Raw genomic sequence first — 27,808 nt, 5'->3', positions numbered from 1 at the left:
CCCCCCCCGGGATGCTTGCCTTTAAAGGCAAAAAAGAAAAAAAGGAAACAAAAAACCCTCTTCCCGGGTGCCTTACTCACACCAGACTCGTGGAGCAGCTAGGACCGCCCAGCACAGCGCCCCGGAGCCCACGTGCGTGCTCTCAGGCACGCACCTCAGCGCCGTCACTGGGCCACCTGGCACCGCCCCTCCAGTCCCCGAGAGCCCTTCCTCCCCTGGCTAGGGCTGGAACTGCTTGGAATCAAACCCAGAAAAAGTCCGAGTTCCTTCCAGGGCTGAAGGCAGCCTCTGGGGAACAAAGCGGCCAGTGTGAGCACAGTTAGGGGTTGGGGGAGTGAGGGGGGGACCCTCGGATCCTCCAAGCCCAGCTCTAGGACTCCACAGCCTCCTCCCAGCCTTCTTAAAAGCCTCAGGGTAGGGGAGGCTTGAGGGGAGGCTGAGATTTCTTCATGTCGTACCCCTGCTCAGAAACCCTCGGTGGCTCCCCACTGCTCACTGAATAAAGTCTCACATCCTAGAACCTGGCAATTGAGGGCCTTTATGACCCCTGTTCTTCAGCTTTTTCGGCTCAAATCCCTCCTAACTTCATATCCTCTTTCCCCAACTCCCTACACAGTGGACACAGGGGCTTTGGGGCTCAGGCTGCACCTTCCTGGCCCGCTCTAGGCATTCTTAGCTCCTGGTCTCTCCTCTCCTGCCTCCCAACCTTTCAGGCTCAGATGCCATTTAGACTTTCTCGGGCGTTCCCTCTGCGGTTGGAGTTAAATTCTGTTTTCCAGGACTCAGCCACCCCAAAAATAAACTAGCCCCCCTGAGAGTCTAACCTCTGATCCAGTGTTAATAGCTTCTCATGAGTTTACCTCGAAACTGTAGCGTCTAGGGGCTCATAAAACTTTTACAGAGAGAGAACACCTAGAAATGGAATTTCAAGCAGAGAATGGGGGTCTGTCTGGGCAGGTATGGTGAGGTAGGGCAAAAGGAAAGCTCTTTTTCTGGCTGCTCTTGCTTTGTCTTCTGGTGCTACCCTGACCAGAGGAGGGGGATTTGATTCGACATCATGAATTAGGACGGTTTCTTTCTTTCTTTTTTTTTTTTTTTAAAGATATTATTTATTTATTTATTTATTTGACAGACAGAGATCACAAGTAGGCAGAGAGAGGAGGAAGCAGGCTCCCTGCTGAGCAGAGAACCCAATGTGGGGGCTCGACTCCAGGACTCTGGGATCATGACCTGAGCCTAAGGCAGAGGCTTTAACCCACTGAGCCACCCAGGTGCCCCAGGACTGTTTATTTCGATAAACTTTTATACATATCCATTTTTTCTCAGGCTGATCCAGGAGGGAACTGTAATACCCATTTTATAGATAAGAATCTTGAAGTTCAGAGAGAAGGGATTTGCTCAGTGATGATTGGTAGGCCAGTTGCAGAGCTGGGACTCCTGAGTCTGAATCCGGGAGACTGCCCTTAGTCTCTGGGTGTGGTCTAGAGTCTGTCTTCCTTTCAGCAATTTCTCTCTGCCTGCTGTCTCTATGCATGTTCTTCCCTCTGCCAAGAATGGCCTTCCTTACAATCTACCTGGTGAACTCATATTTAGCCTTCTAAACCCTGCTCAGCATGCCCCCTCCCTTCCCTAAAGCTCTCTCTATCCCCTGTCCTTTCCCTGTGGTACGAGTTCTCCTCCAGTACACATTCTTATCCCTGTATTACTGCTGTCCATTTCCCCTCCTGTGTCCTTTTCAGTTTGGGGGCTCCATAAGGCTAGAAACAGACTCACATGCCCCTGATCCTAGGGAAGCAACCCACCTGGGGCTGGCCTGGAGAAGGAAAGGGAGCCTGGTGGTGAGTGTGACCCAGGGGCAGAGTGAGACATACCCACAGCTGGGAAAAGACACACACAACAGACTGGGCGTGCTTGGAAACAGAGCTATGGAGACCTTGAGCCGGGAAGTGACCAAACCAAAAAGGTACTTAAGGAAAGACTGCATGCTTTGGCAGGAAACAGGCATGTAGGCTACTCATCTGATCGTTCATTACTGCTTGCCTTCACGCTTTCCGCATGTGTCTCCACCACAGATGCCATCCTCCATCTGGGGGCAGACAGACAGGACCAGCAGCGCATGAAGAAAACACCGAAGGGGAAGATTCTGTCTTGGGAGACTCTGGGACACTTTCTGGAAGCCCCACTGCAGAGGTACTCTGTGCCATCAGAAGCACTGAGGCGGGACTGGAGGGAGTTAGGCAGAGGTAACAACCCGAGCAAAGGCAAGAGATGAAGAAACTGCGGGTGGCAGAGGTGAGGCCCAGAGCTTGTAAACTAAGCGAGGGCCTACAGCCTCTGGGGCAGCATCAGCCGTAGGAGCCCAAGGGTGTCCATCAGGACTAGAGGAGGTGAGACCAGAGGAGTGGAGGCACAGCAAACAGCAGGGAGGAAGGGAGGGAGGATGAGGTAGGTGGTAGAGAGAGTGAAAGCAGCAGGAATTGGTGGCCTCTGGTATGTGGGGCACAGGAGGAAGCCCCAGGCTTTGCAGGCTGAGCCGCAGGGAGACCATAGGAACAGAAGCTGCAGGCAGAGATATTCTGGGGAGGGGCCTGCTTCTCATTCCGTGGACTGCTCCATGCCCAGCTAGGGTGCCCCCTTAGCAGCACTGGACACACAGCCCGGACAGAGGAGTCCAGGCATCACGTGGTCAGCTCAGCCTCCTCCTTTCCAGCCAAAGTAACCCCTCCTTGTCCCTTGTCCCTTTCCAGAGGGAAAGGGACACTTGGCCTCACCTCAGGACTGTGCACTGGTGGGGGGGGGGGGTGTCTTTCCCTTCGCTGTCTTAAGAAAGACACCGGTTTAGAAGAAGAAATAAGGCTGAAATGATACCACTGCCCCTAAAAAAGGACTCGCTGTGTGTCAGTAGGTGCTGAGTACTTCATGGACTTATCTGGAAATTATATCTCTCACGACAGCACATGAGCCTGGAGGTGGTATTCATTCCGCTTTACCCGTAGTAAGGCGGAGGCTCAGAGGCCAGCGGGTCGCCTAGACTCGTGCTCGGACTGGTATACAACAGAGCTGGCTCCAAACCCAAGGACTCCTGTGTTCTTGCCGTTCATATTTTTCACACTCACCTGTCGCCACAGGTTCACATGTACAGTCAGGAGTAGAGGAGAGTTCACAAAGGTGATAGGAAAGCCCAGAGAAGAGGTGGGTATGGATTTTCCGGCAGCGGGCCCAGACTGTGCTAAAAGCAAGGCTTGGCTTGCAAGCAGGAATGTCGGGGGTGGAGGTGGGTTAGGAGAAAATCTCCCAAGGAGACCTCCTGTAGTTTGTAGTCACTGTAGTCACAAATACTCCAGTACCACTTCCCACGAAGCAGACGCTGTTCTAAACACTTCATAAATTTTCACTAACTTACTCTTCATAACAAACCTATGAGATGGTACTATTATTATCTTTAGTTTGCCGAAGTTATCCAGTGGCGCAGTGAGGACTCCAGAGTCCTCGCTCTAAAGCGCTATCCTACGCCGGTCCCAATTCGCTGTACAGCTCCACCATTTTGCTAGAGGTCGCTGAGGCTCAGAGAGGTGTGCACACTGGCTTAGCGTCACACAGCGAGCGCGCTTCCCCGGACTCGGGGCACAGGCAGCGGGGAGAGAGAGACCCCTCAGCCTGAGCGCAGAGCCGGCAGGGTGCCCTCCAGCCCCCCTCCCCCGAACCCCCTCCCCGCCGAGCCCCGCCCCGGACGTGCCCCAGGCCCCGCCCTCAAGCTCTGCCCACACGACCCCCCCGACACACACCGCAGCGCCAGCCAATGGCTGGGGTCCTATAAACTCTACCGCCGCGGGCTCAAGGCGAGAAGCTAGAGGTAGCCCGGGCTAGCGCGGAGGTCGTGGGCCGCGGGGCTTGGGAGCTCGCTCGCCAGGAAGCAGGAGGCCAAAGGACCGAAGTCAGAGTCGCAGTCGGAGTCTCCGAAGCGGAGCAGGAGCCCAAGCCGGAGCGCGCCGCGCCGCCCGTCCGCCCGTCCCCGCCCGCGCACCCGGCGCTGCCAGAGCCTCCGGCGCAGCGCGGCCATGGAGCCCAGCAGCAAGGTGAGTCGCGCGCCCGCCGGCCCTCCCCGCCCGGAACAAAGGCGCGGACTCCTCCGACCCTCCGCCGGCTCGAGCTCCCTCGCCGCCCCGCCGCGCTGTGCGCCCGGGGCGGGCGCCGCGCCTCTCTGAGCCTCCCTCGGCGCCGGCCTGTAGCGCCGCGCTCTGGCAAGGCTGGGGGCGCGAGTGTGGATGGGCTCGGGATGTGGCGGGCGCAAGGGCGCCGCGTGCGTAGTTGGCGCCCGCACCGGTATCTGGCTTCCTTCCGGGGGCGCCGCGCCGTCCACGCGGCCCGGCGGGGCTGGGGCACCCAGGGCCCAGGCGCTGCACGTCGCTCACGCTCTCCCCGGCGGAGGCCCCGCGCCGACTCCTCCCGGGGCGGGGGAGGGGGCTCGAGCGCGGCGCCCATTGGCTGAGCGGGCCGAGCCCCCGGCCCGGCCCCGGCCTCGGCGAGCGGAGGCGGCGGCGCGCGGAGGCGGCGGGACCCGCCCCCACTCGGCTGGCTCCGAGCCGCTGCGCGCTTCTCCCGGGGGCAGCACTACGCGCGCGGCCTGCTGTTTGGCGCTAGACGCGGCCTCCCGCGGTCTCCCGCGGCAGGGCTCCGAGGCTCCGAGGCGGAGGGCACTTGTTTCAGGCGGGGGCTCCAACTCCAGGATGCCCGGCTCCGGGGCGGAGACGGAAAGCCGGCCTCTGAGGCCCTTCTTGCCTCGTAGTGCAGGCCCCAAAGCTTTGCCAAGTACCGGGGAGAGGTGCTCCGAGATGGCACGTTCCCTGCTGGGGCGGGGCTGGGCCGAGGGAGCTCCCGGGGGGCCGCCGCCGCGAGCCCGGGGCCGGTGGGGGGTGGGCCGGGCCGGGAAGGAGCCCCAAGCCAGAGCAGATCTGGAGGGGAGCGCACGCCGGGGTCCGGGTCCGGGGGTCCGGGGGACACTCCGTGCTCTAGATGTGGCCTCTTCCCCTGGGGACAAACAACTGCCCAGATAGGGATCTCTTTCTTCGTCTCGTAGAGAGACTCGTCCTGCAGGGGATCTTTGTGACTTCCAGAACGGTTCCTTTTCAACAAATATTTGTCGATCCCCTCCTGTGTGCAGGGCATTGTTTCTTTCTTACCCTCCCTTTCCCCTCGCGACGAATATTTTAAAGTGACTTTTTTCTTTGAAGCGCTCCCTCCCCGAATTTTCCCAGCTCTTTGGCAGGGGAGGCACAAGGGTTCCCCCCCCCCTCCTTTTTAAAACGTGGAATGAGGGGATAGGACTGAACTCCGTCTGCACTGCCCTTCCTTTGGGCCGTGGAGATGTCCAGTGGGACTGAACGGGGTCTTGTCTGGCCATAGTGGCGCCTGCCCGACGCCTGGCTGTCCTCGGTCCTTACATACCTGTTGAATCCACGGAACTTGTATCACCCACGCTTGCCCTTGGGCTTTAGGTGAGACCCTGAGCCGCAAACCCAGCAGTCAGCCGTCAGCCATCAGTCGCTGTCCTGGCATGTGGATATGACAAAACAAAAATAAATCAAGTGATTTTGGCGAGTGGGAAGGCCTTGAGACCTTTGCTGTTTTATCTCGATGCTCTGACAGCCCACTTCACCTCTCTGGGCCTCAGTTTCTCTGTCTGTAAAAGAGAATCACCTTTTTCCCCCCCTTTTTCTTTTTCCTTTTTACTTCTTCAAAAGTAAGAACTGTCCTGTTGGGAAATGCCACTGTGTTACTGACCCTCGTAGGTCTGGAGCTCAGAGACGAGCGGTAACTTTTGCAAAATCACACAGCTAGTCAGTGGTGGAGCTGGATTTGAACCCAGGCCAATCCAAAAGGGCTTTCAGTCTCCGCTGACCTCTTTCACCACACCCTTTCTTGAATTTTGGGCCAACGGGAGATTTTGCCTAAACTCAAAGGCTGTCCTTATACGTAGGAGCTGGTTCTAAATGCTGTAGCCAGTGGGTGTTTTCATGCAATACCTTCCAGACTTAGGACTGTCTGCCCATCAGTAAATTACTTTGGAGCACCTCCTTCTCAGTGGTTTATCTATATTTACAAATTCATGTGTATACAGTCTTATGCTAGTAGATTTTATGCTTGCTAACGTAGAAATTTAAAAAGACACAGATAATAGTTAACGGTTAAAAATTTGTTTCATTTTTGCGAAACCCTCTCTGGGTCATTAGTATACATTCTAGAATAAAGCCTTACCTTTTGGAGACTGCTGATTTGATCAGTAAGCACAGCCCTTTTGTGCATGATGTTAGACTAAGGCCTGGAGAGGGTTTGTCCATTGCCTGAGGTCTTTCAGTCAGGTGTGTCTGACTCTGAAATTCTTTCTCTCCTTTTAAAAAAAAAAAAAGGAATCTCTACATCCTTCACGGGGTCCGACTCACAACACCAAGATCAAGAGTTGTACGTTCTACCAACTGAGCCAGCCAGGTGCCCCTGATGTTTTTTTCTGCTGTGTTCCCCTTCATCTCTTAGGCACTGAGAATAGACCCAAACGATTTTGCTGTATTCTGTCGTGTCCTTTGCACATTGGTGTCCTCTCTATGCATTGTGCTGAGTTTAACTGAGTAGGAAGTGGGAGACAGGTTGAATGCCTCCCCTCTCAGCCAGAGGTTCACTCATGCCCCCTCCTGGGCAGTTGGCTAGGTGATCCCTGAGCCCCGCGCTAGGACCTCTCACCCATTACGAAGAATTCCTGGCTAGTCCCTTGTGGCGCCTGGGGCCTCTCCTGGGCCTCTGCCTTCTCTGTCTTCCAGATAAAGGAGAAATCAGAGATCTGCAGGGCTCCTCAGCCCCTCAGTGGTATGAAGAGCATAGACTTTTTTAATTTTAAAGTCCTGTGTATGTGGTTTTGAATTCCAGTTTAGTTCAGTTGCCTCGTCGGCAGGGTGATGTCATTTTCATTATTAGAGTCTAAGATTTTAGAAAGAATGTTTCTTTCCCCATAGAGGTTCCATAAATGTTCCTTGCTTCCCTGGACTCCTGAGATCCATTGCACTTACCTGGGTCTCAGGTGACTGTACCTGGGTTGTGGCCTCCATCCAGAAGTTTGACATTCTGACAGTGGGAGCTTTTGCCGGGATTCCCGGGCAATGAGTGTCGGTTGAGTCAATCATTAAAGATCCCACCGGCCAGTTCTTCTGTAGCAGGGGTTTGTTGGGAAGCCAGTTTGGGGGACTGGCACCTGGGTGGGAGTGTGGGGCCCAGAGCTGGGTCAGCTAATGTCGCTGCCCTGCCCTCCCCTCTGAGGGAGATACGGGCCGCAGTGACATCACTGCCCAATGAAAAATGACTTTCCCAAGGTCACACACCGAACCTCCTACTGCAGAACATGCTTCCAGGCTCTCTGGGATGGCCTAAGAGCATCAGGGAAAGAGCCGGAAGGAACTTTCCAGTGCATGGCCCAGCCCTCCATTTGACAGATGGGGGAAACTGGAGCCCATGAAGGAAAGACATTTGTCTAAGAAAAGGCTGTCACAAAGAATTGGAGATATTCCTGAGTAGTTAAAGAAAAAAAAAAAAGGATTTTTTTCCCTGGCCCTGCCCAGTGTGCGCCCCTCCACTCACCCCAGAGCAATAGGAATTCTATCCTCCAGGACCTCCAAGCTCCTGGTGCAGTCAGAGTCAAAAAGTGGGATTAGACATAACTCGACAACCGAAATCCTTCTGTGAATGCAAGCAAAACATGTCCTCAGGAAAGTATGACCTTGGGCAAGTGACTCTCTTCAGAGCCATGGAGCTGGAAACCTGCTACCCCATAGCCGGTATGATGAGACTGGCCCTGTTCCCCAACTCAAGGTGGTGGCTGTTTAGGTGGGAAGACCCTTTGCATGGCCATTTTGGGTGCACAGACAGTGTAAACATCTCCATTGGGATCCTTGTCCCACGCTGAGCCTGTTGGGGACCCAGCCCTGCTTGCCACAGTACTGGGTCAGTCCCAAATCCCCCATAATCAGCTTGTGACTTCAGGGAGCTCAGCTCTACCCAGTGCCTCCTGGTCACGGGGTGTCAGGGCCTAGAGTGCCTCCCTGGCTCTGAGGGTACAAGGCATCCAGTTCCCCCTCCCCCGGGGCTGGCAGAGCTGGGGAGGCCTAGAACAAAGGGGGAAGTGTGCAACATTGGCTTGGGACCTGCAGCCTCACCCTTCCCCCGCCTTACTCCTGGGCGCACAGGTGACAAAGCCACTCAGTTCGGTAACTGGCCTCCCCCGGATGGTGGAGGCTGAGAAGGCTCCTGGTTGGCCTCGTGGCCTCACAGAGAGGCTGTGATCAGGCTGGCAGGCCCAGGCCTGGTCACCAAAACAAACCTCTGATTGTTACCTCCCTCCATGGGAGGGGCAGAGCGGAGCCGGAGGCTCTGCCGTCCAGCCACCAGGCTAGGGAGGCAGTAACTAAAGCATAAACCCTGGGGTTTTATAGGAACTGAGCCAGGTGCCCAGGCCTTGAACTCAGGGCACGATCAGGGCTCGGTTCACCCTCTCTAAGACCTCGGCACCCACCCCTTGCTGGCTTTGGCTTCTTCAGGGCCTCGGCACCCTGGAAGGGGAGAGACCTCTTGCCAGATCCAGCTTACGGAACCTTCGGCCACTGAGGCCTCTGCTGGACAGGACGTGTCCCCAGACTGCCTGTCCCAGAGCTGGCCTCCCACTGGTATGTGCGAGCCGGCAGGAAAGGGAGGAAAGGGAGCGGACTGAAACAGCTCTGCCATTTGACCTCAGGGAAGCCACACCTTCTGTTGGAACCTGTTTCCTCAACTGCGGTGGGGATAATATCTACTTCTCTGGGTCAGGTCATAGATTCTTTGAAAATGACAGAAACAGAGAGGCGTCTGGGTGGCTCGGTCAGTTAAGCATCTGCCTTCGGGCACAGGTCATGATCCCAGGGCTCTGGGATCGAGCCCCACATCTGATGGAGAGTCTGCTTCTCCCTCTGCCATTTCCCCAGCTTGTGTTTTTTTCTCTCTCTCTCTGTCAAATAAGTTAACAAAATCTTAGGAAAAAAATACAGAAATGATGGAGTCAATGATAGAGAAGCATACAAGGAAAAAGACTAAACATCTTCTCCTGGTTGTAATGGTTTGTTTGGTGTTTCTCCTCACAGACGACTTTTTGGGCACGTGTGTTTGCATGCCTGTAAGTGGATCACACTTTCTACATAGTTCTGTGTGCCCTGCATAGCCCCTTCTGTTTGCCCACCATCCCTGAGACGTCAGTATCTACAGATGTTTTTGCTCTGCCCATACATGCAAGTATCATCTCTACAAGTTCATTTTCTCCCGCTTCCTTCCACAAAATGTACATCTGACACCTTGTTTTTCCGCTTGCTTTTTTCCTTAACAGTCGGTCCTGGCACGCACTTCCTATCAAGGACATACAGATGTGTTGCGTTCTTTCCAGCAGCTGCATAATATTCCATTATAGGCGTGTCCCACCATTACGAAGCTTTGGCACCCGCATCACTTTCCTTCTTCATATCATGTCCCACCTGATGTAGTTGAGGTTTTATTTTCTGCCCTCCCACCCCTAACTGAAATACCAAGTTTCAAGGAGGCAGGGGGTTGGTTTGGTTTAGTGCTGAATGCACATTGGCTAGAATAGCTTTGGGAACAAGAATTCCGGAGTAACGGCTTATTAGGAAAGCTCTCTTCTGGAGAAAAAGAGGTCTGGTCTGGAGGGAGTGGGCTTTCTCGGGTCAACCTAGTAGGGGGAGCTGGGACTTAAACTTGTCCACGGACAGGGACCTCTGCATATTCTCAAGGTCTGACCCAGTGAATTTCATCAGGGTTGAATTGGTGCCCATCTCACCCTTTGGATGGGTATCGGCTTTTCCAGATGGCTGGTACACAGCCCCGGGAGCGACGTAGGTTTTGTTTTAGGACAGATACCTTTGGGTTGTTTAGAGAGGATGATTTTGGTTTTACCTGGAAGGCTTTGAAAATCCTGTGCACATGGTCTAGGTTTGCACAGAGCAGTTCTCTTTCTCTTTCTCTCTCTATCTCTCTCTCTCTTTTTTTAAAGGTTTTATGTATGTGAGAGAGAACACAAGCAGAGGGAGAGGGAGAAAGCAGGCTCCCTGCCCCTCACCCTGGGAGCAGGGACCCTGATGGGGGGAGTAGACCCCAGGGACCCCAAGATCATGACCGTGGCCTGAGCTGAAGGCAGACGCTTAACTGACTGAGCCACCCAGGCTCCCCAACACAGAGCAGTTCCAAGGACCTAGGGCTTCCAGCAGGAGCTGACAAACTTTTTCTGCTCTGTGATGCCCTTGTGTCATTGTCGTGCAGAAGCAGCTGTAAACAATCTATAAATGAATGAGTGTGACTGTGTTCCAGTAATATGTTTATTTGTGGTTACTGAAATTGGAGTTTGATATCATTTTTATGTGTCACAAAATATTAGTCATTTTTTTTTTTTTCTTTTCCAGCCACTTACAAATGGAAGCTCCGTTCTTAGCTGGCAGGCTGGGTTTGGCCAACAGACCCTAGTTTGCCAACCTTGGCTTAGAGCAAGATCCAGTCAAGTGGCCAGAGGTTTCTGAGCTTTGGCCTGGGCTGTCCTGGCACAGACTGGGCAAGGCCCCAAAAGTCGCTAGAATAGAAGTTGACCTACATAGAAAGTACCAGGTAGGAACCTTGTTTCCTTCAGGGCCGGTGCCCGGAAGCAAGGGGGAGGACATGAGCAGGAAGGGCATGGGATTTGGCCTCAGAGACCTCCTGCTGGAGGCATCACAGAGGCCGGGGACCTTCTGGTTATCTGCTTTCCCCTCTCACAACACCCCCTTTTCTCATCTGTGAGGTGGGACAGCCTCTCTCCCATAGCGTGTCCACGGTGGCTGAATTGGGGTGCACTAGCAGCTGCTGGCATGGGGCCGGGTGCCTTGCTGGGGCGGTGGGTGCTGATAAAGGCAGCAGCTCCCTCCTCTCCTCTCTGCTTGCAAGACTAAAGGAGTGCCTTCTGCCCCCAGGGCCACTGCGGGGTGCAGGGGAGGCCCAGCCATGCATGCAGAAGTCCTGACCTCACTGGAAAGCCCGAGGGGATGGCCTCCAGAGGAGTTGCCTGAGGTCACCAGCAGGTTAGGCTTTGGAAGGGGGACCCATCCCTCTTCTTTTTGAAAAGAGTTGGCAGGATGGAAGGGGCCAGAGGGTAAATTTCTAGTCAAGGAATCCAAAGAACTCAAGGCCCAGCCCTGGCTTTTGTTTGCTGAGGATCCTGGGAGTCTGCCCTCTGACCTTAGGCTCCCCATCTGTCACAGGAGACTGTGAATAGCAATTCTGCAGTTAGGGGGGCCTCTTTCTATTTTAATGCCCAGAATTTTGTTCAAATGCAATCTTGGGGGGAAATATAAAATAAAATAAAAATAAAAATAAATAATAAATAAAAATTTATTATTTTTATAAATAAAAAAGGGGAGCTGTTATGGATTTAATACTCCCCTGCCTCACCCCCTCCTGTCCTCCTTAGAACTTGGGGACCCAGCTGCTGGAAAGACTATGTCCTGTGCTTCCGCGCCTGTCAGGAAACCGCTCGAGAAGCTGTGGGAGGAGGATGGGATGGGAGCAGCGTCTGGATCCAGCCAGCAAGGGACCCTGCTCCTGCAGGGAAAGCCCTCCCTCTGCCAATATTGACTAAGGGCCTGCTGCCGGCCAAGCCCAGGGCTGGAGCACGGTGCTGAGGAAGGCACCTGGGCAAGGGTCAAAAGGCCACAGTGCTTAGCAAGTTACACGGCATGGCCAGTGTGCCATCTGGCATCCCAGTGTGTGGGAGGAGAAGTCCCCAGGCTGACCCTGCGTCAGGACCCTTACATTGGGATAGGGCTGATGGGGGTGGGGGTGTGAGGTCCTCCTCTTTGCTGGTCCCTGAGCCTGGGCATGTGCTGAACTGAGAGGCCTGTGGCACTCCTAGGAGAGCCCAAATTTGAACTTGAGGTCTTTCCTCTCAAGTCCCAGGCCGTGGGAGTTACTGTTAGCCTGTTCGTGCCTCTCAGAGCTGATGTTCCAGTGCCCACCTGGGGTTCGATAAATGGCCGAGGTAAAATCTGTAAGGATGAGCACTTTTCTGGCCAAATAAATACCCTGAAAGGAAAATTCGGAAGTGGTTACGAATGAATGATCTGTACTGTGCCCAACCCTGGGCGCGCTCTGGCTGCAGAGCTGGGTAAGACTCAGGCCCCATTCTTGGAGGGAGTTCCCAGACTGGTGGGTGAATTGCAGGGGACGCAACTAGGGCAACACCCTGTGAGAGGGCAGGTTCTTCTAGAAGGTAGCCTCAGCCGCAGGGTAGTCCCAGATGGGTGACCAGGGTGGGCTCCTGGGGGTCACAGATTCTAGATTCCAGATTCCACATTACGCTTCCAACTCTTAAAGAAGGCTTCACAAGGGGCGCCTGGGTGGCTCAGTGGGTTAAGCCGCTGCCTTCAGCTCAGGTCATGATCTCAGGGTCCTGGGATCGAGCCCCGCATCAGGCTCTGTGCTCAGCAGGGAGCCTGCTTCCTCCTCTCTCTCTCTCTCTCTTTCTGCCTGCCTCTCTGCCTACTTGTGATCTCTCTCTCTGTCAAATAAATAAATAAATAAATAAATAAAATAAATAAAAATAAATTAAAAAGAAAAAAAAGAAGGCTTCACAAGAAAGCCACAGCTGTGGATTTGTTCCCCTTCTCCAGTCGCCACCAAGTAGTTCGTCAGCCTGACCCCTAAATTAAAGGTGTGGAATGAATGGATTTCATTGTGGCACCTAGATGAGCCACAGAGCAGGTGGGGGCAGGTGGTGCTGTGGTGGCCCAATGGAGAGTGGCTTCCCATGCTTCCCGGGTGCAGCACATGCTTGTCAGGTGAACCCTGCCAGGTTCCCTAATGGCCACGGATACTGAACTTGACAGCAAGTCTTTAGGGAAGGAACTTGGATCCCCCATTCTCCTCCGTGAGGAACCTGAGCCCAGAGGTCTCCATGTGTCCCAACTCCGAAGTGAAGAGAAGCCCTTCTCTGCTTTCCCGCCTGGGTCTCCTGATCTCAGTACAGCCCTGATCCCAGATCCCCCTGGGTGTGGTGGGGGTGTGCCTCCCTGCGGGAAAGGGACGCAACATCTCCTCTGCTGCGCCTAGCATCCGGCCACACTGAGCACTGCCTGTTTAATCCGGCAGAATCAGGCCCCTCTTCTTCCCCCTGCACAGACTGTTCTGGCTACCTGGAATGCAGTCTTGCCACTGCTTCCCCACTTGGCAGACTCAGTATGTCCTTCATGGCCAACTTCAATGTCACCACCTACAAACCTGTCTTCGATTGTCCCAGACAAAATACCTTGATGCTGGGACTGGGGTCTGTGTCATCCAGGGCCTGGAGCATGGGTCACTGAGCATGCCTGAGTCCTAGTGCAGCAGCCTGCTGGGGTGGCTGTGGCTATAACCAGGAGTGGGTAGGCAGGCAGGTTTTCTTTAAAGCAGAATTTGACCTTGACCTGCCCATGGCAGTTCTAGCCCAGATGTCTGTCCTTGGCTCCTAGTAGCCCCCATTGTCAGAGGCCACAGCTGCTCAACGGGGTGGGGGGGCCACAAGAGTAACTTCAGAGTCGCACACACCCCTAGGACATCGAGCCAGATTGAAAACGGGGTTTGTGATAAGACAACTTAGCGCTCACAGCTCTGCTGTGCTGTTCATTTCCTGATCACAGGTCATCTGAATTGCGGTTCACGACGTCATCTGTGTGCTGTTCATTTTTATTTAAATGCTTTGTTCGAAGTAATAGGAAACCAAGGGGTTTATAAGTAAATTCTTCCGAGTAGGTGATACAGTCACATGGTTCAAAGTTAAAAAGCATGCAAAAAGGTGTAAAGTGAAACCTTTACACCACCTAGCCTCTGCCATCCAGATCCCAGGGTACAGCGTTACCTTTCTTATGTGTTGTTTTAAGTAGGTAGATAGATGGGGTGTGTTCTGCCTCCCCTCCCGTCCTCAGCCATTTCTTTTTCTTTTCATACCACACACAGCATGCAACACACATTGCTAGGAAGCTAGCTTTTCCCTTAATATAGCTTGGGAAGTGTCCCAAATCAATAAGTAAAGAGCTTTCTGGGTTTGTTTTTTTTTCTTTTAAGGTTTTTTTTGTTTTTGTTTTTGTTTTTTAATATTTATTTGTCACAGAGAGAGAAATCACAAGTAGGCAGAGAGGCAGGCAGAGAGAGGGGAGAAAGCAGGTTCCCTGCGGAGCAGAGAGCCCGACGTGGGGCTTGATCCCAGGACCCTGGGATCATGACCTGAGCTGAAGGCAGAGGCTTTAACCCACTGAGCCACCCAGGTGCCCCTTGTTTTTGTTTTTTAAATTTATCTGAGAGATGGCAGGGAGAGGCAGAGTCCTTGATGAGCTGGAAGCCTGACGTGGGGCTCGATCCTAGGACCTGGAGATCATGACCTAAGCTGGAGGCAGACACCCAACCATCTGAGCCACCCAGGCGCCCCTAGAGAACTTTCTTTTTTTCCCCACTGTATTCTATGATACAGCTGTGCCATATTTTATTAAATCATATTTACATTTATTCTAACGTGAATTAGAGAAATCTCTCTCTGGCACACCACTAATACTGTACTCTGTGTGGAAAACCCCAAGTTCACACGTGACTCACCACAGGCAGGGAGCCCTCACATGGAGGCCTTCAACAGCGGCTCTCCAGCCCTCCTCGGTCCACGCTCAGTGCCTTGTGACTGCCTCTGCCTTTATCCCAGCGGCCACCCGATGATGAGTTAGCTTGGCTGGGGCCCACAGAGCACATCGGTCAGATGCTCCCCACACACACAGGGCCCACAGCCCTGGGTCTGGAGGCTCCCTGGGGAGCTAAGAGAAGGGAGACTTTGGAAGGCCTGCAGTCCCCTGTGAGGAGAGCCCCGGCCCAGGATGAATGTCCAGGACAGTCCCAGCACTCACCTGCTGAAGAACGGACTCCGCCTGAGCGCTCAGGCTAACTAACGAAGTCTCCCTCTCTCCACCTCTGATGTGGGAACCTTGGCTTTTGCGCTTGTTGGCCTGACAGCTTCTAGAGGGTGAAAAGACCATGCTAGAGGAATCGGTCTGAGCAGCCATAAACCCAGTGCTGTCTGTGAGGATCTTGAAGACGGGGCTGTTTCTGGGTTCTGTTGGGAAATCGAGTCCCAAGGGTATGGCACCTTGTTCACCCAGGGCTCTCCTGTCTGGGGCCTTCATGCCCCAGGCTGCGGGGGGGACAGAGACCCTCCATGCTTTTCTTCCCCCCAACCCTTTGCCCCTTGAAACACCTTGGCCCGACACTCTTACTTGCCTGGTGTCATGTACTTTTCCAAAGCACATTCCTGCCTGTTACGTCATCTGTGTCCACATAACCCTGGGAAGCCCATGCTCTGCGGATGGTTGCCATGAGAGGCACAAGGTGGGGAGTCAGGAGCCCTGAGCTCCAGCCTGACTCTCCGCAGACCCCTGCGTAATCTGTCTCTGCCTCTCAGGACTCAGTTTCCTGCTCTGTGCATGGAGGGAAAGGGAGGGCAAGACCACATCTCCAATGCTGCCAAGCATGATTCCCCCTGCCTTGTACACAAGCAAATGGGGGTCCGGACGGGACTAGGGAAGGGTGGCAGCCTGCTGGGACTCCGGTCAGCTGGAACCAGAAGCCAGCACTTTCTGGCCCAAAGTCAGGGTGCTTACACTGTATGCTGTTCCTCCCATGTAATCTGCCCCCCCCCCTTGCATAGGGGAGTTGATTACTGGGCCTCCCAAACAGAGTCTGGAGCCCCCTGGACCTGGGCAGGTCATGGTTCCACCAGAGGAATGAGACTCCAGAGAGCCAAGACCTGGCTACAGAGGGAGAAGACCCGACTTCCCCTCTCCCCCAAGGAAAGAGTCTGGCCAGCCTAGTGTCTAGAAGTTTGCGGGGCTGGTTCAGGCATCCGAGGTCAGGAAGTGGCTGAGTTTCCTGGGAGAAGGACTGGTGTGGTGCCAGGAGCCAAGCCAGATATCTGAACACGGGAACCTGCCCGCCTGTGCCCTGGAGTAACCTGGGCCCAGACATGCCTGTAACAGTGTGGGTCTTCTTTTCTCTGCAGAAGCTGACGGGCCGTCTCATGTTGGCCGTGGGAGGGGCAGTGCTCGGCTCCCTACAGTTTGGCTACAACACTGGAGTCATCAATGCCCCGCAGAAGGTGAGTGCTATGCCTTCCCAGGCTTATCAACGCCAGCCTGCTCTGCTGGGCACCGCAAACCCCACAGGCTCCCCCTGCCTCTCAGGTGCCAGTCATTTACATCAATTCACCATCTGATCCCACCAGCCAATTGTCTGGCCCTGAACAGGTCAAAAATTCTTGATTTTGGCCTTGGAATCCTGGAGCTGCAAAAATCGTGGGGGCTTGTCATCTTGACCAGCCTCCTACCCAGCACAGACACTCGTAATCATCAGAGCAACGTGTGATACAATGATGCTGCATTTATGTGACACTCTGGGGTTCCAGAGGGCTTGGTGGTGCTTATCTCCCTTGCTGCTCAGTTTGCCCAGGCAGGCAGGCGGGCCGGTGGGCCAGCAGGCAGGTGACAATCACTGCTCCCGTCCTGCAGGTGGGGGGAGTGGCCAGAGAAAGAAACCTGCCCTGCATCACCCAGCGAGGCAGGGGTGGAGCTGGTGTCCAAGCCCAGTCTGCCTTGGAACCTTCCTGACTGGGTGGTCCCCAAGCCTGTGCTCATACCTGTCCACAAACCGCACCCTCCCTTGTAAAGGCCGCCTATTCCACTTGGAAATAGCCTTCTTCCCCTGGAGGCCCCCTGTCCACGTAAAAATGATGTCTTGCCCTAGGGAACCATAGGGAGGAGGGGTCTGTGCTTCTTGCTTCTCCCTGCAGCACATCCCAGATCTGTCCTCACTTGTTCCTTGGATATCAGGCCCGGGAAGGAACCCCTCGACCATCTCTAGCTCAGCACACTTGCTTTAGGGAGGAGAGAAGAGGAGAGGGGTCAAGGGGCAAAAAGGAAACCACCGGAAGGCGTCCCTTCTCTATACCAGCCTTTTTGCACATGTTAATGAGGTTAAGTTCCATTTTAGAGACACAAAGACTGAGGCCCTGGGCAGATGAAATAACCAGCAGGCTCCACACATAGCTAGTGAATGGTAGATTCAGAAGCCAGACGGTTTCCATAATCTCAGGCTGTCTCCCTGACCAGCTTCCTCATCAGTTGAAAACTCTGTACCTTCCTGGGGAGGACGAAATGAGAGTGGACAGTCCTGCCAGGGCCATATTCTGCCCTCCAGAGGGTGAGGCTGGAAAGTGAGTGCGGCCAGCTCCCAAGGACCAGCAGCCAGTTCAGGGGCACTGGGCACTGTCAGGAGTCAGAGCTGGTCTTCCTCCCAGGAGGCAGAGGGTGGCTCTGGGGGGCCACGCCTGATGCCCGGGAGCGGGTTACCAGGAAGGCCTGGCCTGCTGAGTCATGCTCAGCTGCAGCAGAGGTAACAGGACTTTTCCAGACTTGTCTGAAATGGCGCCCATGCTTGGAACAGCCCCAGGTCCTGCTTTAGCTAAGTGTTCTGAACAGCTCTTGTCAGAGCTGGCTCCATCTGGGAACCGCACAGATGGAAATTCTGCACAGTCTTAAGAGGATGGCTGAGTTCTGCAGTTGATTGCCCCTTGGGGGCTCCTGATTGCCCCTTAGGAGCCCCCTGGACACTTCCTATCCTGATGTGTTCAGTCCAGGGTGCTGTTTGGCCATTTTATGTTTAACGCGCCCCAGCGATGCTCACGTGTGGCCAGAGTTGGGAGCTCCTGGGTTAAGTGACAGTCTGGACTGTGAACACCTAGTGAGTTAATGACAGGATGAGGACTCTGAGATCAGGATAGTAGCGTTTTCCAGAAGTGGAACAGGGCTGGGTAGGCAGAGGAGACAGACAGTCCAGGTTAGGGTGAAAGGGAGGAGAAAGAAGTCTGGGGAGGCCACCACGGGAAGCCCAGGCCTGACTTACTTACAAAGGGCTTCGTGGGTCGATTTCACCCACAGAGTCACGCACTGGTGTGGCATGGCCCGGCGCCAGCAGGACAGGCCCGTGGGCACCAAGGCGTGGGCCAAGCTAGGAGTATGGACAAGAGTGAGAACAATAGGGCCTCATTGAAGAGGACAAATAGAATCAGATTTGCATTTGAGGGCGAGGAGTCAGGGCATCTGGGCAGTGGGAGGGTCTGAGAATGGGAAATGAGAGATAGGGAAATTGCGAGACAGCGGTTCCGAGTAAGTGGGGATAGGAAAACAAACACCGAACAGGAAGAGTGGGCAGGATTTGGTCATCAGTTCAGTGTGAGGACAAGAGTAGGGTTTGAAAGTGGCTTCTGGGTTTCTGGCGGGGGAGCCGGTATGGGAGGGACCGAGAGGTACGAGAGGGACATGCCAGAACTGAGGTGCGGTGAGACACAGCTGGAGATGCACAGGAAACATTTGGACGTGGGGGTCTGTTCCTCACGCGGGTAATCCGCTGGAGAAAAACTAGGAGCTGGTCACCGGTATTCAGACAGCAGGAGAGGGGGATGCCCTAGAGAGACTGGGATAAAAAAGAGGAGTTGGGGGTCGCCTGGGTGGCTCAGTGGGTTGGGCCTCTGCCTTCGGCTCAGGTCATGATCCCAGGGGCCTGGGATCGAGTCCCGCATGGGGCTCTCTGCTCAGCAGGGAGCCTGCTTCTCCTCATCTCTCTCTCTGTCTGTCTCTCTGCCTATTTGTGATCTCTCTCTGTCAAATAAATAAATAAAATCTTTAAAAAAAAAAAAAAAAAGAGGAGTTGGGGAGTAGGGTGAAGGAGTGCTGTCTGGAGCCCCAGAAGGTGAGCTGGACCAGCTGGCCCCTTATTGCCCAACACCCAAGACCGGATGTTGCCAGTGTGGTGACCAAAGGTTGACTGGGTGGGACTGCGTGGGTAGAAACCTCCATCCCGCTGGTGGGGGTGGAGGGGGATGGGAAAGAGTAGGGAGGGTCCTTCCAAGAGATTCAGTGGAGAAGGGAGAAAAGAGGTTGGTGATTGGAGGGGTGGCCCACCTGAGATGCCTTTTCACTTGGGAAGACTTCATTTTATTTTATTTTATTTTATTTGGGAAGATTCCATTTTTAAAATGTGCCTTAGGGCATCAGCAGAGGGGGTGAGGGCGAGTTTTGGGGAGGGGTCTCCGGAGGCAGGGGTGGGGGTGGGGGTGGGGCAGAGGCACCAGGGTTGCATTTGGCCACCAGGAGCGACTGAGAAACTTCTGAACTTGCAGATGGGGACAGATCCACGGAGCAGTTCTCCCATTCTTGCGTCCTCCTGCCTAAAACCAGAGACTGGCAGAAGGCCAGAACAGCTGGGGAGGGCTGGTGGGCGGCATGGAGGGTCCAGCCGAACCGGAGATGTCATTGATGGTGGCATCTGTGGGCCCCTGTCCAGAGGAGCTCGCTGCCACGAGGTCCGCAGTGAGGACCCGAGGGGCCAGTGCTCATTGCCCACACCCTGCAGTGGAGCGGGCTTTCTGGGGGTGGCCATCTGTGCCCCTGTGTTTACACCCGCACTTTGCACGTACTTCTCGTCAGCCTGGCCCAGCCCTTCCAACCAGGAGTGGACTTGCTGTGATTCACCTAAATGGTGAAGGGGGGATAGGATGGCCAAGAGAGTTAAGAGATAATGGCTGGCCTTGAAGCTGCCCCTTTGTGCTGGGAGCCGACCTGTGACTCAGTCCTTCTGAAACTTTCACTCCTGCGCAAGGCACTGTCCCAGACAGTCTGGGAGGGTAGAGCTGTGACACATGGTCTAAGCTGGGCCCCACCCAGTCCAGCCTTAACTTAAGACTCCCGAAGGGCTGGGGGAGACGTGGGAAGAGCCAGAGCATAATTAATTGGAGGGGGGGGTTCCTAATTCATGGAGGGCTTCGGGGTGGCTCTGGATGGAGCCCGGAGGAAGGCAGGCTAATGCTGGCGTGGGATTGATGGGGGCGGCCTTTCAAGGAGGAGTTGGCAGCTAGGCAGACCCTGAAGGGGAGTTGGCCCCTTGCGGAAGGAGGGACAGGTGAGGTGGCCCAGGCAGTGCGGAGATGGGCTGGCAAGAAGTGTTGCCCTGAAGTGGAACTGCCCACACCCAGACTGCCTGGCTTCCTAGGATGCAGCCCTGGGCTGGTTCCCTCGGCCTGCTCTCTGAAGGAGACTGTACCCCACTAATGGTGAGGACGCTTGAAGCTGGAGCTTATAAAACAGGCCCCAAAGGGCTTCCTCCTGGAAGTGGTTAATTAATCATAACATTATCTTAAATGTTTACAAACCACCTCCCGGTAAATTATCTCCTCACAGCTGCCCCGCAAGGTGGGTGGGGCTGGGTTATCTCCTCCTCCTAGAGGAGGAAGCTTTGGACTGGTGAGGTCATTTGGAAAGTGAGAGGCTGAGCTACGGGTGGGGGTGGCCTCCAGGCGTCACCAGGGAGTGATGACCACATCCCGATGGTGCCCCTGCCAGGCCTCCTGTCTCCTGGGGAGGAGGGAGGAGGGAAGCCCGACCACAGAGAGCAAAATAAGTGAACAGGGCATCCTGACCACCGTCCTGGGTGGAGAGAGCTGCCTCTCCCTTCCCCAAATGGCCGAGTTGCCAACAAGGGGTGACTAGAGGCCATTTAGAATCCATGCATTCCTGGCCAAGGGACATTGTTGGACGTGTCTTGGAATAAGGCAGCCTCAGAAACCAGAGTTGTGGCTGGAAGGGGCTTAATGGTCCACTGGCTCACCATCCCTTGTTTGACAAAGGAGGAACTTGGCCTGGAGAGCAGACAAGGTCAGCCCAAGATGACCCAACTTGAAGAGGGCTCCCATCACAGCCCTCTGCCCACTGGGGCTGCCCTGGGCTCCAGGCTTCAGGCTCTCAGCCCCAGGCAGCCTCTCCTTAACTTCCATCAAGATCCAGAGAGTTCAGGGTCCTCCCCTCTCCCCTTCACCCATCTCCACTAACACAAACCCTTACAGCTTACTGTGTGCCAAATCTTACTCTCAGTGCTTCAAAAATCATCCTTCAGTTTCTTTTATAATAACCTTATTAGGTAGGCCCTAGAATCCCTGTTTTACAAGAAAGTGGGGGCACAGAGATTTTAAGCAATTAAATAAAGGACACACAGCTAGTAAGCGGCAGAACTGGGATTTGAACCCCGGGGAATCTGGCTCCAGTCTGCATCCTTGCCCACCACAGTAGGAGTGGCAGTTCCATACTACAGTCGGATGGGCAGCCATACACCCTCTCACACACCTACAGCTGACAGCTGGTCCCTCTTGCTCTGACTTCCAGGCCAAGTCAAGCTCAGTCATGTACAGACCTCTCAACGGTTTCCCACACACAGTTGCACAATCCCTTACACCATTACTGCCTGTCTGAGCTGCTTCATCGCTTCAGCCCTTCAGAGAGGTGGCTCATTTATTAGTTAGTGACTACTCTTTCTGCTTCTAGCCCTGTTGCTGGGACCTAGTGACGCAGATGAATCCTCTCCCTACCCCATGTTGAAACTGAGTCTAGAAGGGGATACATGTCTCCTGATGACGAGCTGTTTCAGGGCAGCCATGGAAGTGTGCGCAAGCCCTGTGGGAGCAGAGAAGGCAGAGGGAGAAGGTGCGTGGCCCGGAGAGCAGGGCTCTTCTCAAAATGAACGTCAGGGCCAGATCTTTGGCGTTGGTGGGGGTGGGGGGTGCTTGCCTAAGTGGTGTCATTTCGTTGAGCAGCGTTCCCACCAGTGTGACAACCAACAGTGCCTTCACACATAGCCAGATGTCCTCTGCAGAGTCAAGTTGCCCCTGTTTGAGAACCACTGCGATGGAGGGGAGGGTGTTGGGGATGGCTCTCGGAGTGTTTGTGTATACTCTGAAAGGTGATGAAGGGCCCATCGGGGAGAAGACAGGAACAGCGCATGGGAAACTGCAGAGATGCGGGGTGCCAGGGTGGTCTGGGGTGGGGTAGCGAGGGGGAGGGCAGTGGGGAGCCAGGCAAGGCTGTGAGTGGGGCCTGCTATGGGGACCTGAAGATCCCTCTGCTGGCAGGGGAGGCCCTGGAGGCCAGGGACCTGTGAGGAAGCTAGAGCAAAGGCCAGGCCTGGGTTTCAGAGAGAAGCCATCTCAGGGCTCTTTCAGAGAAGCAGCGTGGGTGGTCGGAGCCTCTACTGGGGGGTTGTGACCCAGCTTCTAGGTCCATCTGGCTTCTAGTCCCCTCTGCAGGCGCTGGGAGGTGCCCCAGGGGACCAAGCAGGTGGGGCTATCTGTCCAGCCCCACCAGTAGCATCTGCTGGAACTCCCCACTGACCCTGGGGTGTGGCCGAGTGTTGCTCTGGGGACATAAGCTTTAGGGGAGGGGAAAGCAGGGACTAGGAAGTCGGGGTCAAGGGCAGGCTGAGGGACTGAACTGGACAAGCTGGCCCTTCTGTCTAACTGGAGCTCAGAGCTTAGGTAGCTCTTCAGCCCCTTTACATCTCCCCCCCCACCCCCCGGAACATCTAGGACAAAGAAGAGAGGCTGGAGAGGGAGCTCTGACTCTCCCTCCCAGGATGATCTAGAAGACCCTGGGGCAGAGGAATCTACAGAGAAGGATGTTGAGACCAGCCAGAGGTTCCAAAGCAGTCCCCTTCTCTTGGCAGTAGTTGAGAATTCTAGATCAAGGGTTGGCAGGGAGGCCAAATCCAGCTAGCGACTTTTTTTAAGGCCCTTGCACTAAGAATTGTTTTTACATTTTTAGAGGGTTGCGGGTGGTGGAGAAAAATCGGCTGTGCCCATTTTTAATATTTGCTGTCTAGTCTTTTACGTAAAATGCTTAGCAATCTCTGCGCTAAACTTTGACTTGTATGCTTCCTGCTGACAGGGAACTCACTACCTGTGACCCGAGCAGTCCCATCCTCTGAAGCCTAGGAAGCTCTTCTTCTGAGAGCTAAAGACCTGTGTCCTGGGGCTCTGTAGGTCTGCTGGGTTTCTGTACCTGGGGCAGCCAGGCAGGGTCCGAGGTAAGACTTTAGAGGCAGGTCCCTAGTTCCTTCAGGTCCTTTCTGGCACTAAATTCCTTGGGATAATCCTTTGTCTTTAGGTGGCTCGAGTAACTGCTTATTCTGTATGCTGGGCAGCAGACGCTGCCTCATGCCCAGGGCCTGACTACCGACACTACCCAGACACAGAGGAAGTCCGAACTTCCTCCGCAGACAGGCACACATGTGGTCCTTCTCCCACAGTTGCCTGCGCCCGGGGAGGAGGAGAGGGAGGGATTCCCAAGGAGTCAGATCTGTGACGCAAGCCTACCCCGCCACCCCCAGGAAAATGGCAGGCTGAGGAAGAGCTTTTTACTGGGAACTGTCTAGTCCGGGATCTCAGCTGTCCAGAGCAGGCCCGCTTTGCCCCACTGACCCCTGCGGTGTCCCCCATGGGCATCTGCCTTCTAGGGTCAGCGATCCTTCATAGCCCTAAACTCCTGAGAGCCTGATGCCATGGTAGTCCCCGTTCTTCTCCCAGCGTTCAAGCACTCACAGACCCTCGTGTGGGAGGGGTTGGGAAGGGAGCAGAGCTGCGGATGGATGGCTAAGCCTGGAGCGTTGGACGTGCAGGGCTTTGATGGCATGATGGGGAGTAATTAATCATGGGAAGCAGAACCGCTTCAGTGGATGGGAGGGGTCAGGAGCGGAATCCAGCGAGACCTAGGGCAGGTGCTGCACGGGTAGAGAATGGGCCAGATCAGGAGGGAGGTTTGGTGGGACCTAGTGACTGACTGCCTGCAGGGTGGCAGCAGGGTCAAGGCTTGTGAGGAGTGTGTGAGGTGGAAGCTTTCAGAGAAGCACGAGCCTGGCCTCACCTCACATATGAGCTGGGCTTTTGGAGGCTGCCGGTGACCCTGTTGTGGAGCCTGGGTCTGTGGGGTCCTTTTGGGGGACTGTAGGCTGCCCTTGGGGGCATCCACTGGTAGGATGGACGCTGAGGGCACAGACTAGGTGGGGGGTAATCCCAGAGCTTCTCCCTGTGTAGCATTCTTCTAATTTTCCTGGGCCCAAGGCCAGCTCAGGCCCACGTGGGCCATGGACCGCCCCCCCCGGGGGGGGGACAGGACACGGAGTCCCCACACTAGCAGCAGAAATGGAAAACCAGACATACCTTCTTCCCAGAAATCTCAAGTGCCAGATCAAGAGGCAGGAACCCACTGTGCAGCCTCAACTTGGCCAGGAAGTACCACTGGGGAGTGGAAAGGATGAGCCTGGGGCTGGGGCTTCGGGGAGGGAGAAGGTGGAGGGGGCTGGTGGCTCACCCTCAGCCATCCCCATTGAGTGGTCTGAGTAGCCGGGGAGCTCACGAGCCATTGAGCTAGCTCTGGACAAGATTGGGCCCCTCTGACTTGCCACCACAAGCAGCACACTTTACTGGGTGTGGGGAGCCTCTGGAAATGTGGTCCTCTTATTGGCCACCTCAGCATCGCCAGCCACCCCCCAAGAACAGGGTTAAAGACCTGAGCTGCTGAAAGAGCTCAGCCTCACATCTTCAGGCTCATTTAGGGAGTAAGCCCTTACTCAGCACTTGTGGACTCTGCACGCAATTCGGGTAATTCCGCTAGCTGGCTTCTTGGCAAAAATCAGAATGATATATGTGGAGCGTTCTCTTGAGACAACATCTGAACCACGGGGGACAGAGGAAGACCCTGTGAACTCCAAAATGCAAACATTAAAGGTTATCTGGGGCAGAGGGGTGGTCTCCCTGCCCCTGGAGAGAGCCCCAGGGGCAGCAGAGTGAGACTGACAGGGAGAGAGATTTCCACCCCGATGATGGGTTCTCGGTGGCCTGAGTGTCATTTATCTGGACAGTCCCCTTTTCTAGGACGGCCTGTTCTCTGCAGAGTCTGATAAATGGAGCATTACTTCTCCCAACCAGTCCTCCATGGGGGTTGGTGTTAGCCCTTGAAGAACAGAAGCACTTTGTTTTGTTTTGTTAAAATCTGCCTTCTTTCTGCTCCCCTCCCCCCAGGAGAAGAATCTCCCAGGAGGAGAGCCTGAGACCCTCTCTTGGTTTCAGCCTCCTATTCCCTCACCAGGTGTCCCTGACACCAGTCCTGGGATAGGCCCCAGCCCTGGGATAGGCCCCAGTGTGAATCCCTGGGGTCCCTGTCCTCAGAGAGGACAGACTCCTGGGACCCTGTGAGCTGGACCTCACAAGTTCTCAGCATGGTTAAGGCAGGATGGTCCTTCCAGATGGAATAACCGTGGAGAGTGTGGAAATGATTCCTAGAGCCGAGGTAGAGATGGTGCGAGGTGGGGAGGCCGGACTGGTGTCTGACCCAGAGCCTTGACTTTGAATTCTGGGATGCAGGGTTGGCTGGACCTTGTCAGCGGTCTGCACTGCCCTCGGGCCGGTCCCGGAATGAGATGGAGGTCCCTTGACTCAGTCCCCAGGCACCACGCAGGCACTCTGTCTCATTGGTTCCCTGCAGCACTCTGAAGTAGATATTGCTAATGTTGCCATTGGAGATGAAATAATTTGTCCAAAGTCGCGGTTGTGATAAAGGGGTAGATTTGGGACCTGAACTCCGTTGTTGTCCAGGTTCGTAACCCCTGTGCTCTCTGGCTTCCCTGGGACAGATGGGGGCTGCCTCCCTCCATTCCCCAGGCCCATGTCAACCCTTCCTAACCCCCTGGACCCTGGCCTCCTGTCAGCCATCTCTAGAGACCTGGGACAGATCATGGCAGCAGGGCAGGAAATGGAGAGGCCAAGCACCCATTGCAGCCATGGGGCCAGGCCCAGCATACTTGATGATCTGTCCTGGGACCAAAGGCCTCGGTCCCCCTCTACCCCCAACCTGGGCAGTTGTAGCTGCCTACCATTTCATCTTCTGCTAGACCCCTGGGGCTTGGGAGGGTTAGGGAGGTCCGAGAGCAGTGGCGCGGAGGTGGTGCGAGAGGCAGCACACTGCTGCGTGCCAAGGGATTCGCCGCGTGCTGCAGGGAGGGCTGCCTGGACAGGCTGGGCACGGGCTCGGTGGGCAAGGAGCCGAGTTTGAGCAGCAGGTGGTGGAAGCGGAGAGAGACATGCAGGTTTGTGACTGGCTGAACCCAGGAATATTCAGACTGTGAACACCCGTGTGTGTGCGAGATGGGGCGAGTGCACAGAAGGCTGTTTCTGGGTATGTTGGGTCCATGCCCAGCTACGCATGTGGCTGGATGGGTCAGACCGGTCCCGTGGCACTGGGTGTGTGGCCGCGTTGCCTGAGAGTAGGGTGAATGTGTCCAGGGAGAACCGGTGGATCAGGCCAGGCCCTCCTTTGGGTGGGGGCAGGGCTGTGGGGGGGGCAGGCCTCTAGGACAGGTGTTTCCAGTTCCTGGAACTGCTTCCTTGTCCTTAGCCTTCCCCATACGTCCCAGCTTGGCACCTGGCACAGGGGAAGAGGTCATGGGTCATCCTTCGGGGTGGAACTCCCACATAGCTGGGCCGAGGGGTCAGAAGGCAGTTGTGTGAGGTTCTCCCTGCCCTGACTGTGGGTCATTTGCTGTATCCCCCTCCCGCTAGCAAGTTCTGTTAACCTTGTGACCCCTGAGGGTACTGGAAACTGCATCTGGGGAAAGCATAAAAGCTGGCTCCCCTCTTGGAGATGGAGCCCAGCCCCTTGTTCCTCACCTGGGGAAACCGAGGCCCACCAAAGGGAGGGACTTGGCTTAAGGATATGCAGTGACCTTGGGGCCCAGCCAGGTGTTGGGCCCTCTCCGGCATGCTGTGGTCAGTGGCCCCCATGGAGGGGACCACGGAAGGGAAAAAGGGCCGCTGCCTCCCCTCCCCAGCAGGCTGCTTCTCCTCCCGCAGGTGATCGAGGAGTTCTACAACCAGACATGGTTCCACCGCTATGGGGAGAGCATCTCGTCGACCACACTCACCACCCTGTGGTCCCTCTCTGTGGCCATTTTCTCTGTAGGAGGCATGATTGGCTCCTTCTCTGTGGGCCTTTTTGTTAACCGCTTTGGCAGGTGAGCAGAAGGGGTTCTGGCTGTGGCCAGGGGGTCCCAGATGGGGGGAGGGGAGACTTCCCTGCCTGTTCAGGGTGTTGTCTGTGACCTAGCCCCTGGGACTCCGGGGAGATGTAGGCACGCACCTGACCGGTGACCCCACCCCTAGGCGGAACTCCATGCTGATGATGAACCTGCTGGCCTTTGTGTCCTCTGTGCTCATGGGCTTCTCGAAACTGAGCAAGTCCTTTGAGATGCTCATCCTGGGCCGCTTCATCATTGGTGTGTACTGTGGCCTGACCACAGGCTTCGTGCCCATGTACGTGGGGGAGGTGTCCCCTACGGCCCTCCGCGGGGCCCTGGGCACCCTGCACCAGCTGGGCATCGTCGTCGGCATCCTGATTGCCCAGGTAAGCCGGGGCAGGGTCTGTCTGCTCACACTGCCCAAGCCCCCCGCGCCCCACAGCTTCCGTGGCTCTCGTGTGTGTGTCCAGATGTCTCCCCGATGACCGTTCTCAGCCAGCCTTCCGCAGCCCTGCAGCGAAGGATGGCCTCGTGGCACACATCCTAGTAGGCTTAGATCCCAGCGACCACTCCCCCACTCCCGACCTCCCCAGGGCCTCCCAGGCACGAGAGCCGCGTCCAGATGACTGGGCCCTTCTCGTCCCAGCCTCCTCAGCCCTGTGTCCTGTCCTTCTCCTGTACCTCAGCCCTGTGTCCTGTCCTTCTCCTGTATCTCAGCCCTGTGTCCTGTCCTTCTCCTGTATCTCAGCCCTGTGTCCTGTCCTTCTCCTGTACCTCAGCCCTGTGTCCTGTCCTTCTCCTGTATCTC

The 27,808-nt window shown here is 55.3% G+C and overlaps 1 protein-coding gene and 1 long non-coding RNA gene across 2 annotated transcripts in view; one reads left to right on the top strand and one right to left on the bottom strand.

Annotated features, from left to right (window-relative positions):
- The window catches only part of LOC132001498 (uncharacterized), a 21,679-nt gene extending 21,495 nt beyond the window's left edge, over positions 1 to 184 (bottom strand). Inside the window, exon 1 of the long non-coding RNA XR_009399624.1 lies at positions 81 to 184. This is a non-coding gene — a long non-coding RNA (uncharacterized LOC132001498). The remainder of the gene's footprint in view (positions 1 to 80) is intronic.
- Positions 185 to 3,870: 3,686 nt separating this feature from the next.
- The window catches only part of SLC2A1 (solute carrier family 2 member 1), a 28,476-nt gene continuing 4,538 nt past the window's right edge, over positions 3,871 to 27,808 (top strand). Inside the window, exons 1-4 of the mRNA XM_059374407.1 lie at positions 3,871 to 4,076; positions 16,115 to 16,210; positions 26,837 to 26,997; positions 27,146 to 27,386. Coding sequence (XP_059230390.1) covers positions 4,059 to 4,076; positions 16,115 to 16,210; positions 26,837 to 26,997; positions 27,146 to 27,386 — 516 coding nt within the window. The 5' untranslated portion in view covers positions 3,871 to 4,058. The remainder of the gene's footprint in view (positions 4,077 to 16,114; positions 16,211 to 26,836; positions 26,998 to 27,145; positions 27,387 to 27,808) is intronic.

This window comes from Mustela nigripes, chromosome 14, assembly GCF_022355385.1.
Source record: "Mustela nigripes isolate SB6536 chromosome 14, MUSNIG.SB6536, whole genome shotgun sequence".
NCBI classification, from domain to species: domain Eukaryota; kingdom Metazoa; phylum Chordata; class Mammalia; order Carnivora; family Mustelidae; genus Mustela; species Mustela nigripes.
This window is presented reverse-complemented; position numbering and strand designations above follow the sequence as displayed.